Source organism: Melanotaenia boesemani, chromosome 20 (assembly GCF_017639745.1).
Source record: "Melanotaenia boesemani isolate fMelBoe1 chromosome 20, fMelBoe1.pri, whole genome shotgun sequence".
Lineage (NCBI taxonomy): Eukaryota > Metazoa > Chordata > Actinopteri > Atheriniformes > Melanotaeniidae > Melanotaenia > Melanotaenia boesemani.
This window is the reverse complement of record NC_055701.1, coordinates 23011420-23025381: the sequence shown is the minus strand read 5'-3', so window position 1 is coordinate 23025381 and position 13962 is coordinate 23011420. Positions and strand designations below refer to the sequence as shown.

At 37.7% G+C, this 13962-nt stretch overlaps 1 protein-coding gene across 1 annotated transcript; it reads left to right on the top strand.

Annotated features, from left to right (window-relative positions):
- The first annotated feature begins 523 nt into the window (after nucleotides 1-523).
- manba (mannosidase, beta A, lysosomal) lies at nucleotides 524-12439 on the top strand. Its single transcript, XM_041971795.1, has 17 exons — nucleotides 524-804; nucleotides 1299-1393; nucleotides 1476-1581; nucleotides 1669-1842; nucleotides 2251-2374; nucleotides 2726-2895; nucleotides 3031-3141; nucleotides 3681-3832; nucleotides 4021-4138; nucleotides 5443-5529; nucleotides 5682-5849; nucleotides 6023-6241; nucleotides 7794-7958; nucleotides 9416-9560; nucleotides 9729-9871; nucleotides 11163-11423; nucleotides 11553-12439. The coding sequence occupies exons 1-17, from the start codon at nucleotides 598-600 to the stop codon at nucleotides 11775-11777; spliced, it is 2670 nt and encodes an 889-aa protein (XP_041827729.1). The 5' UTR covers nucleotides 524-597; the 3' UTR covers nucleotides 11778-12439.
- Nucleotides 12440-13962: the final 1523 nt, after the last annotated feature.

Here is a 13962-nt window from a genome sequence, read left to right as displayed (position 1 = left end):
AATGAGGCTGCCTTGGAGTGAAGTAGGCAGGTGGGAGCTTGAGTATCCTATATTTTAGATACAGCATCCTGGTCCTGAAAGCCCAGTCCAGTTCCAGTGTAATTCATGGGATCAGAGACTGTCCTGGGATGATGATGGCTGTCTCAGTCTCATTGTCTCTCACCACATTCATTACAGCTGGCCTACAAATCACTATCGACTTTCTTCCCCACCACACCACTGTATTAGGAATTAAATCAAGCTCATATATAAAAGGAAAAAGGGTATTTAGGAGTTCCCCCTAGTTAATTGGCTAATTAGCTATTATTTTACGCAACTTAACAAATGTTAGAATATTAATTAGTTGATAAGCGATAGCTGATTACTTTAAAATCAAATATTATTTAAATTAAATTAATCAAAACATGTCGCATGTTAAGGTGTGACAGTATTTAATATGTAACATTAAATAACACGCCTTTTACAAAACAGAAAGCATTCCGCGCCAAGATTTCTGCCTTTCAATCAGCTGACTGACACGGGATGGTCACGTGACAAACAAGGAAGTACACTTTGTAAGAGCAGTTCCTGCAACATGCGTCTACTAAACTACAAACCATGGCGGAGTGCGTGAATTTTATTTGTTTCGCTTTTTTGTGGTTGGTTTTCGGACTTTTCTCGGGACTTTCTTCCGAAAAAGAACAGCGAGTGGAGCTGAGCTTGAACGGAAAATGGAGGTTGTCAAACTCCAACGGGTCGCTGTCTCTTCCTGCAGAGGTCCCCGGCTGTGTTCATTCAGCTCTGCAGCAGAAGGGACAAATCCAGGTAGAACGACTGAAAATGAGCAATTATAAATACTGAAACAGAATAAGTACAGCATAACGAAGTCTAGACTAGTTTGGATTTATTTTAGGTCTGTGCTGTCAACTCGTTTCTTTGAAATTAACTCCACCGTCAATCAGGGCTGGTTTTTCGAGATCCACATTCTTCTTAATCACCATTATTGGTGCACATCACATTATTCAGTTTGTTCACATTATTCTACTGTACCGCCTGTTAACTCTCTTTAGTGAAGTTATGGCTCTTTGCATTAAAACATACTGTAAATCAGAAAAGAAGACTGTTGGTCTCTTCTATTAAACACGTTTCCCAAGTTTGTGTTCAGTGTCAATATGCAATTCTACTCTACAATATGAAATACTAAACTTAATTGAAATAGGCATATTTGAAGTTGCTGCTTCTTTCATTCTGCAGCACAGCCAAGACAAGAAAAATAGAAGTAAACTTTAAGCTGACCCTTGTCCTCAAATGTCTTTCAGGACCCATATTTCAGGTTTAACGATGTGTCATATCGGTGGATTGCGCTTGACAACTGGACATACACAAACATATTTACTGTGTCAGCACAGCTGAGGTGAGTGTAAGTGTTGTGGATTCTTATAAGAAAAAAAAGTTTTGATGTGCCTGACCCATTTTCATCTCCTTTGCATGAACAGGGACAAACAGAAGGTGCTTCTTGTTTTTGATGGTGTGGACACTGTCGCTTCCATCTCACTAAACGGGATCAAAGTTGGGAAGACAGACAACATGTTTCGTAGATATGTAGGTTACGTGGGAGAGGGGATGTTTAAGAAGCAGTTTATACATTCAGTGTATTTATCTGTGTGCCCTCTGAAATGTGTTCTGTAGGATTTCTCAGTTAGAGACCTGCTGAAAAATGATGATAATGTTGTGGAGGTGAGTTTCCTTTCTCCAGTTCTTTACGCCTCTGAGCGGAGGAAAGCTCATGCATCCTACAGAGTTCCTCCTGAGTGTCCTCCAGATGTCCAGAAGGGGGAATGCCATGTCAATTTTATTAGAAAAGTAAGAAGTCTACAACTCACTACTTTAGAAAATATAATTAGGAACATTTTTATGTGTTAGAAATTGGATAATTTAAAATTTAAATTTTTTTTATTTATGTTATTTTACTTATTGTTATTTATTTATTAGGTTTGATTTAAATTTAATTAAATTAAATTTTTTTTATTAATTTCAAATGCCCTGATGAAAAAGTAAAAAAAGTAAAGTTGATGAGCAAAGTTGTGAAGGGTTAGATTAATGATCAAGATATTGTTACACTACATTTACATGTGGGAAAAATTCAACCATGATTATATTTTCATTTTTATCAAGAACATCTTCATCTCATCATATTCAGCTTTCTTTCCTGCATTTTCTGATGTCTGTGTGAAGTAAGTCAGCTAAAACAGATCATCTGTTGTGGTGCAGGAGCAGAGCTCTTTTAGTTGGGACTGGGGGCCGTCGTTCCCCACTGTGGGCCTGTGGAAAGGCGTTCGACTGGAGGCGTTTGATGTGCTGCAGCTTATCCAGCTTTCCTCTCTACCTTTGTACAGTAAGTTCCAGCCATTCTATGCACAATATCAATCTTTTCCTGGTCAAAACTACCTTAAAAAATTAACAAATGAAGGTACACACACATACAAGTAAACAGCCTGTCAGAGGATCTCACCTCACAGATGTTCTGCATTATTTATCTGCTGCATAACAGCAGTTGTGTAAGATGTTGCAGCTCCACAAATGCAGGTATTATTGCATGAGAGTTGCCTCTAATTTAGATTCTACATGTTTGACTCATTGTTGTGGTTTAATAATAGTTTTGATAATGATAAAGTTTTAAGTCCTAGTTTTAGTTTTCCTAATTCTTTTTAATTAAGTTAATTTGATGATCATTCTGTTTGTCCAGACTCCAGCTGCTCTCAGTGGAGGCTGCAGGTCGAACTTCTCGTTGATGCTGTTCAGACAACAAACAGTCAGGTCAGGCTCTCCATACCTGAGCTGGACTCGGAGCAAACCTTCCAGACGCAATTTGTCAAGGGAAAAAACAAGTACAGCTTCATCTTATGTATCAACAAGGTGCTTAAATCATCCAAACTGGTGTTTAAATATATATATTTTAAAAAGGATTCATTTTAGATTTAAATTGGTTTTGTATATCAGTAATCCTTATGGTGATAAACTATAATGTTTTCTTTTTTTCTTTTGTTTCAGAGCAGCCAGGTGAAGCTTTGGTGGCCAAGTGGATACGGTGACCAGCCGTATTACCACCTCACTGTCAGAGGATTTCAGGATGGATTTTTAATCCTGAACACTGAATCCAAGGTCAGACTGAACTCCTCAATTCTACATGTGTGTATCTGGTCAAGAGATGTTGAGTAAATTAATTGAACATGAAGTTGAATTACATGGTGGCAACAGGACGCTAAAAAAATCTTTCTTTGCTGGGTAGAACTTGAGGGTACGTGCTCACGTCAAGAAGTTGAAACTTTAGTTTATAAATACAAAATCTGAGACCAGTTTTTAAATTGCTCTTTCCAAGATGAAGTCCAGACAAGTTTAGCTGCAAGTAAGGAAATTTTCTAAATGATGAAACACAAATGCTGATGTATCCTGTGTGTAAAGATTCAGTCTATAAACTCTGTTAAACTAAGGTCAAGTTTTTTCATGAAGGCAGATAAAGTTAACTACCAAATTAAAATAGTTTTTTTTTTCATTGATGACATGTTTCAAGATTTCTTGGTATTAAGACACACTCCATTGTCTTCAGTTATTTAGTGCTCATGTATTTATTTGACTTTACATTTTCATGTCGATTGTCCCTGATTTATTTTTTCCTTTTTATTTCTTTTATTTTTCTTCAGGTGTTTTTTCGCACTGTAGAACTTATCCAGAAGCCAATATCTGGATCTCCTGGCTTAAGCTTCTATTTCCAGATCAATGGGCAACCAGTTTTTATTAAAGGCTCCAACTGGATCCCAGCACACTCCTTCCAGGACCAGGTCACCCCTGCTGTGTGAGTTTAGTCAGACTGGCGAATTATCACTGCTTATTTTTTTCTTTTTTTTCCCCCCATTTTTTCTTTGCTGCTTTTTTTTTTTTTTTTTTTTTTTAAAATACAAAAAGAGCTGCTTCTGAGTTTATTTAGATACAAAAGCAACATTATAGCTGAAGCTGCCTGTTTTCTTTCTTTGGGTTTTCTAGCTTGAAGAACTTGCTGCAGTCAGCCGTGGATGCTAACATGAACGCCCTCAGGGTTTGGGGAGGAGGAGTGTATGAACAGGATCTGTTCTACAACCTTTGCGATGAGATGGGAATCATGGTAACTGCTGCTCTGTCTGATCTACAAACTTGATTTATATTTATCTCATTTATCACAATGGTAACAAGTCTCTTAAGACATTAGACACATCTGTGCTGGTAGTTCAGGTGCTGTCACACTTTTTGGCATTGATCATTAAACATGGGAGAATTGTCAGGGATAAAATAAAGAATGACATTATCAGTCTGTCATGTCATTATGGAGGAATTATACTCCACTTTTTCTTACAAACGAAGTTTGCACGTTCGTTTATACATGGTTTCCTAAAGGTCCACCACGGTGTTTGAGTCAGATTGATGTCTGGACTTTGGGTCATTTCAGCGTTTTGATTATTTTCAGCCATTTTGTTGAGGAGTTGATGGTGCGTTTAGGATCTTTGTTCTGTTGTATGACCCAGTTTTGCAAGGCTTCACATTTGACTCTGAATACTTTGGTCTACAGCCGAGTTCACGGTCCAGTCAGTGACTCCAAGGTGCTCAGGTCCTGTGGCAGCAGAACAAGCTCAAATCATCAGCCTTCCACCACTGTGCTTGACAGCTGATATCAGGGGTTTTGTGTTAATATGCTGCATTTGGTTTTCACCAATTATGGAGCTGAGGCTGTGCATTATGACCAAACTTCTTTACATTTGTCTTGTCTGTTCAAAGGTAACTTTTCATAAGTCCTGTAGTTTTTTTTTAAGTAAATTTGCCAAATTTAAGATGTTTTGTTTAGTTTTTTGTTGTTTTTCTTTTTTAAGAGATTATTTCTTTTGGTAACCCATCCAAACAAAACATAGTTTTGTTCAGTTGGTTCCTGGGAAATAGAGTCTGCATCTTAGCTTATTCTTGGTTAAATTAGTGCTTTAAGGGTTAAATATGGCCCATGTTGTTGTTCTGATGGTTTATTCAACTCTTTTCAAGACTTGGTACAAATGTTTTGATACATAAAACTACAGACTTGAAAGTGTCGACCTTTTTCACACGTCTGGGTGGGACTGCAGGGCTGCCTGCCCCCCGGGATGCACTGTATGTTTACTTTTTAATTGTATAATTTCGATTACTGCTATATGGGCATCCTAGTGCCCTTGTTTTCATTTTTTTTGGGAGTCAGGTTGCCTGAACTTTGGTTATTTTCCTTGTGTCTCTGCCACATTTCTGGAGGTCGGGACAACTTTTTCAGATCTTACATAAAATCACTGAGGAATAGTAAAACCAGCCGAGGAGGAAAAACTGTATTTCCATATAATTTTTCATTGTGTAACACCAGTGTTATGACTCATGAACATATTGTTAAACAGATGGCTGCTCTAACCCTGTGTGTAGGTCTGGCAGGACTTCATGTTTGCCTGTGCCATGTACCCCACTGAGGACGACTTTATAAACACAGTAAGAGAAGAGGTCATCCAACAGGTGAGTTTGTGTATTTGCTTTGTGTTGGTTCTGAAAGTGTCTGCTACTGGAAGTATGGAGATGAAAAGATGAGGATAAGTCTGTTCAAAGAACAGACCACACACTAAAGCTGGTTCAGTGTGTCTTCTCTAAAGATCCTTTTTACCTGACAGGTTCAGCGCCTGAAGTCCCACCCTTCTATCATAATTTGGAGCGGGAACAATGAAAATGAAGCAGCCCTGGCAACGGACTGGTTCAACATTCCACCTTCCCAGAAACCTGCTTACGTAAAAGACTATGTGACGCTTTATGTGAACAACATAATGATGATTGTGCAAGAGGTTAGAGTCCAATAATATGCAGATTACTGACAGTAAAACTTTTTCATTTACAATATTGTTTGCTTTATATTAGCTTTTTATAATTTATGTAATTCAAGTATATATTTTTTATTTCATTATAACTTAGTACAAACCATAATATAAGATCTGATGAGGCCAACTGTCTCCTTTAGGAGGACCGGAGTCGTCCGTTTCTTGTCTCCAGTCCAACAAATGGAGCGGAATCGGAGCAGGAAGGATGGGTGGCAGCGAACCCCTATGACCCTCACTATGGAGACGTTCACTTCTACAGCTACATCCAGGATTGCTGGGACTGGAGGACTTTCCCTCGGACCCGTTTTGCCTCAGAATATGGCTTCCAATCCTGGCCTTCCTTTTCCACTCTACAGCCGGTAACTGAATATTAGCATCTTGACTTTTTGCTTGTAGCAAATTGGCAAATTAATTTAATTATAACAGAGGACATAAATCTAACTCAAAACAATCAAAGAAAACTTGAGATGTGATGTTGAACCGTCTTATTTATTGATGCATGGTATAAAACAACCTCAAGGCATGCAGGAGAAAAGACGTCTTCTGAACTTTGCAAAGGCCTGAATTTAAGGAAGATGGGATACTACACCTAGGTTAAACTGAAATGAATGTTAATAGGTCAACAGACTGTCACATGTTCAGTTTTACCTAAATATTTCCACTCAAAATGTACAATTCCTTCTTCAGTATTTATATCCTATATAGCACTTATATATAAATATGTGATTTTTGAGGTAACTCATAAGTAAAAAAAATAGTTTGGATTATTTTGAAATGAATAAATGAATGAAAAGTTTATTTGATCATAATGACAAAATATAAAACCAAAAAAGTAAACACAAAAGTTCAAAAGGAGTGTGTAGCTTATCTAATCCCACCCGAGTAATGTAGAACAATTTTTAATCATTATACCATGATCACAATCATCATTAACTACTAGGCTTTACATAATAATATGTAATAATAATAATAAAAATACTAGGTATTTACAATCAACATCTCCCTAAAGAATACATTTTCTCACAGAATAATACAACAATAATAATTGTAACAACAACAGTAATAATAGTGATACCGATATAGTAATGATAGTATTATTATAATTATATGATGTCTAAGTTTACAATAATTAATTACAGTGACGGAGTTATACAACAACACTACTCAGTCTATGTGATACCTCTTCATTCCGTACCAGTTCTAGTACCATATCTTAATATATTGATTTAAATATGTGGATATGTGGACAGCCTGTTCCACAGTTTGACCTTCAGACGGACACAAACTTTTCCTGGTGGTTTGTCACCCAGTGCCTTTTAAATACTGTGTTCCCTTGTAAATGATACCCTCCATCTTTCTGGTTGAAAAGGTTTTGTATGTTGTGTGGTAATAAGTTCTGCTCACTTTAAACATAACCTCTGCTGTGTGATAATTAACCAGGTCCTGGAGTTTGCATATCCAGTAACCGACCGTGTGTAATATGGAGTGCTCTCTTTTGTAATATTAATACGAGTAATGTTTATTTTTTGTAATTGTATTAAATATACTGATGTTCTTCAAATATATTTTAAAGAACATCAAAATTTATTCCTTTACTTATTTCTGTGGAAACCTTTACCATTAGTACTCCTGGGTGAGACTAGTTATTGTTTATCTTCTTAATGCAGTAAAATATTAACAGGATTGCTGAAACTGAATGAAACCCTGCACATGGTGCTTTAGGGCAGGAAACAGAAAGTTCGAAACACTAATAAGTAAAAACTATCACACATCATAGTTTTGTTATTGCATAGGTGTCCAGATGAGAGGAAAAGGTACATAGAAGGTGTTTATCACATATTAGAGCTAAATAAATGTTTTAATTATTTTGGATGTCTTTTTTTCTTTTCTTTAAATGACGTTGAACTACAGGTTTCCATTAAAGAAGACTGGAGCTATGAAAGTAATTTCACTTCGCATCGTCAACATCATGAGGACGGAAACCAGCAGATGTTGCTGCAGGCTGCGCTACACTTCAACCTGCCAAACTCAACGGATCCCCTGAAAAGATTTACAGACACACTCTACATCACTCAGGTAAACCTCACAGACCACCGTCACCTCACATCTGACGTGGTTAAAGTAAACATGGTTTAGGTTTGTGGACAGATTTATGAGCTGATGGTGTTTAATGTGATGAACGTGGACTTCAGGCGACATTTTGCTGCCTCATTTTCAGGGTTTTTATGCACTCACCGGCCACTTTGTGAGGCACACATGTTCAGTTGTTTGTAAACAAAAATAACTAGTCAGCCGATCACATGTAGACATGGTGAAGACAACTTGTTGAAACTGACGACAAGTTCAAACTGAGCGTCGGAATGAGGAAGAAAAGAGATTTAAGTGACTTTGGACGTAGCTTGGTTATTGGCCTGAGTATTTGAGGAACTACTGATCTGCTGAAATGTTCACACACAACCTTCTCTAGGGTTTACAGAGAATGGTCTGAAGAAGAGAAAATATCCAGTGAGCAGCAGCTGTCTGGACCAGAATGTCGTCTTGATGCCAGAGGTCAGAGGAGAATGGGCAGGCTGGTTGTAGATGATAGAAAGGCAACAGGAAGTCAAATAAGCACTGGCTCCACCCAAGGTCTGCAATAGCAGATAGCAGATGGGCTACAGCAGCAGAAGACCACACCGAGTGCCTCCTGTCAGCTAAGAACAGAAAACTGAGGCTACAATTCACACACACTCACCAACACTGGACAATAGAAGAAATGTTGCTGGTCTGATGAGTTTCCACATTCATATGGTAGACTCAGAATGAGGTGGAAACATCATGAAAGGATGGATCCATCCTGCCTTGGGTCAATGGTTTTGGCTGATGAAGGTGGTGTAATGGTATGGGGGATATTTTCTTGGCACACTTTGGGCCCCTTAGTACCGACGTGGCCTGGTTTAAGCACCACAGCCTACCCGAGTATTGTTACTGACCATGTCCATCCATTTATGACCACAGTGTAGCATCTTCTGATGCTCCTTCCAGCAGGATAATGCACCGTGTCACAAACCTCAAATTATCTCCACTTGCTTTCTTAGCATAGCAATGAGTTCACTGGTCACCAGATCTCAGTCCAGTAAAGCAGCTTTGGGATGTGGTGGAACAAGAGATTCTTATCATGGATGTGCAGCATTTGTGTGATGCTGTCATGTCAATATGGAGCAAAGTATCTGAGAAATGTTTTCATCACCTTGTTGAATCTATGACATCAAGAATTGGGACCGTTCTGAAGGTAAAAACGGTAGTTTTAGCTGAATGAATGAATTTCACACCACTAGTTTTGTCCCACTTGTCACATTTTCCCTGTTTAAAGTTTTTTATGCTTGTTGTTTACAACTAAGCCTGTTTTTGACTCTGATTACCATCAATCATTACTAATCTGAATTTAATCAGTTTGCATCAGCAGTTGTTACTTAAAGGCTTTGGAATTTACCCGCTTCTGACCTTTATGGCATCTCATGCTTATCATAACTACTGCTGATTAAACTGTGCAGGTCATGCAGGCCCAGTGTGTGAAGACTCAGACGGAGTTTTATCGGCGATGTCGGAGTGAAATCGTCGAGGGTAAAGGTCAGACCATGGGTGCTCTCTACTGGCAGCTCAATGACATCTGGCAGGCACCATCCTGGTCATCACTTGGTGAGTGAACTGACACTCGGACACATTTCTAAACTGAACTCTGACCAGATTTTTTAAGTTTTGATATTTAGAAATGTTTGTTGTAATAAATATTTTTTATGATTGTTATAAATGACTACAGATTAAAGGTCAGCGTTTTAACTTATTCTTTGTTATCTGTGTGTACAGAGTTTGGTGGGAAGTGGAAGATGCTGCATTATTTTGCACGGAGCTTCTTTGCTGCCGTTCTTCCAGTGGGCTTTGAAGATAATGACACGCTGTTCATCTACGCCATCTCAGACCTGAGTCATGACTTGAAGCTTAGAGCTGTGGTAATTTTTTATTTTTTTTAACCTTCAATCATACGTGCTGTAACCGCAGTTATATATGACTGTATGTTCAAAACAACTTTATAATTATAATGCCAAAACGTTGGGACACTGTAAAATAAACACAATGCAATGATTTGCAAATATCATACATCCCCATTTTATTCAGAATAAACTTAGAAAACAAATCAAATGTTGAAAGTAAGACAATTTACTATTTCATAGAAAAAAATAGCTCATTTTAAATTTGATGGCAGCACTATGTCTTAAAGTTAAAACTGGACCATGGTTACCACTTTGTAGCATCTGCTCTTAACAGCAGTAACATCTGGGAACTGAGGAGACCAGTTAGCTGCGGAACCTTTGCAAGAGGATTGTTTTCCCATTATTTTATCTTATTCCACAGAGTCATGCTGCAGCATGTGGTTTGATGCATTGTCTTGCTGAAATGAGCAAGTTTAACTTTGAAGACGATGTCACCAGGATGGGAGCATGTGCAGCTCTTAAACCTGTATATAGCTGTTGGTATTGAAGATGTCTTTCTAGATGCGTAAGTTGTCAGTTCCATCGGCGCTTCTGCAGACCCATACAGTCAGAGATGCAGGCAGGACGGTCCCTCAGCAAACATGATTTTATGAACACTTTTCTATTTTGATTCACTCGATTTAAAAAAAAAAAAAAAAAAAAAAAAAAAAAGCTTTGGTCCAGAAAAGACGGCAGAGTTTCTGGATTGTGTTCACACATGGCTTAACCTCTGCATGATGGAGCTTTAACCTGGATTTGTTTATGCCACAGCAAACTGTGTTCACAGAGGGATTCCTGGAAATGTTCCCAAGCCCGTGCAGTGATTTCTATAACAAAATCATCCCTGTTTTTAATGCTCCTCAAGGTCACAGACATTCAATATTAATTTTCAAACACAAAGATGTCTCCATATCCTCTGAATCTTTTGACATTATGTTTTATAGATGAGTCGAGGTATTTACAAGATTAGGCTTTTTTTTTTCTTTTTTTTTTTACTGAACCTCTGCTCTTCATTACTGCTCTCCCTCTCTAAGGTGCTCTTAATTGACCCATTAATGTTAATGACCTGATGCCAGGGAACCTAAACATGTTCCTCTAGATGTTTACCCCTTTTCTAGTCTTATGTTACCATCCATCAAGATGAGCTAATATTTTTTTCATTATTTTCTATTAAAATCTGGTATATTTATCAGAGTGAACCCTCTTTAGTGTAGATAATTCGATCTTTTTATGTCAACAGTGTGATCAAGAAAAATTCTTTTATAATCAGGTGACCGTGTACTCCTGGACTGATCTGGATTCGGTTTGCACACTGACGTCGGACCTGCTGCAGGTTCCTGGAGGCAGTGCTGTGACCATTTTCAAGCAGCCCACTGCGGCTCTCCTGGCAGGGTGTGGACGCTGCACCCGCCTCACCTGCCTGCTGACGTTCCACCTGGAGGACCACAGCGGCAGCCAGCAGGGCCCCACCAACCACCACTTCCCCTGCTCACCCAAAGACGCTCAGGGGCTCCAGAAACCCAACATCACAGTAACGATCTATTTAAGAATGATTTCACATTGATGTGATCACTGACTTCATATCAGATATTTACTTGCATGCACAATAGCCAAGGTCAGTTTGAAGCGGACAACAAGAGTTTTTTTTGTTTCCTTGCAGGCGAAGGTGCAGGGCGATAAAACCGGGCTCACAGTCACGCTCCAGTCCGCAGCCGTGGCTCCTTTTGTCTGGCTCGATGCCGGAAACATCCCAGGGCATTTTGCCTCCAACGGATTTCTGATGATTTCAAGAAACAAGACCGTCAGCTTTAACGCGTGGCGTCCTACCAGCGTCGCAGAGCTCTCCAGATCCCTCACCGTCACATCTTTAACAGATGTATACTGATCCAGGACCAGCCAGCTTCCAGGCGGAGTTAAAACAAAGTTTTGGCTGCTAAATGTTTGTCTCAAAGTGTCTTTGTTTTGGTGGTTGTAAGATATTTGAATGTCTAAAAGATTTTTTAATGTACTTTTTTGTAAAACACAAGATCTGTCATGATTACCTGAAATTTTCCTCCAACAGCTTCCAAACAAAGTAAAGTATGTTAGATGGATTTGTTGCTGTAGAAATCAAGGAGTTCCACTGTATTTAATCTCCAGAAAGGCAGTTTTAATGTCCATGCAGCATTAGCTTAATTAAAAATCATCAAAGCACTGAAAAGTGCAAATACAACCTCCCTGCAGTTTGATATGAATAAAAATACAGATAGAAATGAAGTAAAACTAAATTATTGTCTAATTTCATACAGTCCAGCTTTAGCCTTGAAGCTGATCTGAACTTCTCTCCCAGTCTAATCGTTTTTTTGCTGCTGCATAGAGACTCTGTAATCTCAACTGGGTTTGATCCAAGACATGATTATGCACTTTAAAAATATGATCTTTTTGCCTGTTTTGCACAAACTTATTTAAGTCTGTAGTGCTTGACATGTTGAATGTGCCATATCACAGAAATCTTATCTGTTTGTAGAGCTGACATTTTTCCTTAAATAAAGCCTTAAAATTCTCATATCTTATTAAATACACTTCATGGATGTGCTTTTGTGTAAAATTTTCACGAACTGTAGCTTTGGTTTGTGTCTATTATGCATATATTAAAGCTATGTTTACTTTTTCCAGTAAAAGCTGAGCTTGTGAACAGATAAATGACATGGTTATACTGCTGAGTGGCCTCATTTATAGCCCCTCATGGGAGTGTATTCACACGTGTGTTTGTGTGGTATCTCTTTTTCTTTTAGGTTTTAAACGAAAATTATCGAAATTTGAGTTCCAAAAACACATAATCAGGAGAATCAGTTCATAAATAAATTAAACTCATTGTGCTTGTTTTTTTTAGGATCTATTGACATCATTTGAGAAGAAACAAGCATGTTTGGAACTTATTACCAAATCTGGCCTTTTTATTCAAATTCATTATCAGTGTATTTATTTGAGTACTTTTCTTTAAAACAATTAGTTTTTTTTAGTCTTTTCTTTTGACTTTGTATTTTAGCTCAGAAATATTTCTCTTTCATACCGCCACATTTTCTATAACACAAAAAAATTCTAAATATTGCAGATTTTTATTAATGATGTGCATTAAGATGATGAATTCATGTTACACAGCAGGGTGGAAAGAGCTCTGCATTTTTTAGCAGCATTACTTTTAAAGTCATGCCCATTTATTAATCAGTAATTACCCACTAATTTCCATGACTGTGACTGGCATTTTTACTTTTTTCATATTGTAGATGGATTTTTAAATGCAGGACTTTTGACTAAATCCTGTTTCTTTCTGCTCTACAGTTTTTAATCTGTTTCTGTCTGAATTTACCAACCTAATATCTTTTCAGAACCAGAACTGATGGCTTAGATCTGAGATGCTGTTACCATTGAAATTTAGAAACATTTAAAAACATTTTTATTCGGTTTTTATTTCACATTAAAGAATAACACTTGTCTGCAATTTCAAGCCAGTTTTCTCATTATAGGAAATGAAATCCAGAAAATGAACTCTTTTATGAGTGAAGTGCCAGTTGTTACTGATTTGACTTTATAATGGGAAGATTTTGATTTTCCCGTCCAGCGGAAACATTTTCCATTGTCTTTTTTAATATAAACTTATCTCATACTCAGGACGATTGACTATAAAGTGGCAAAAACCTTGAAGGGGCCCGGACTTGAAGTGCTTATAAACTTAGCTAATTTTATTTTATTTTATTTATTCTGACTTTATTTTGGTAGGTTGGCCTATATATATTTTTTTCCTCCAAAATTTGAGCAATTATAAATAAGGATTACGCTTTCTTCCTTTTATGGCCAAATTAGCTTAGTATATAATTCATGTGTCCCTAACTGAATAATCAATGTGATATTTGACTAATTTAGGGCAAAAAGTGAAACATGACAAACACCTTAACTAACTTAATTATCATAATGTGTTACTGGTTACAGGATGTAAACTGTTTGTATATCTTCTCTCACTGTTCCTTTACCTGCATTGGTAGTGGCAGTGGTAGCCTAGTGATTACAGAGGTGGGCTTGGGCCTGGAGAA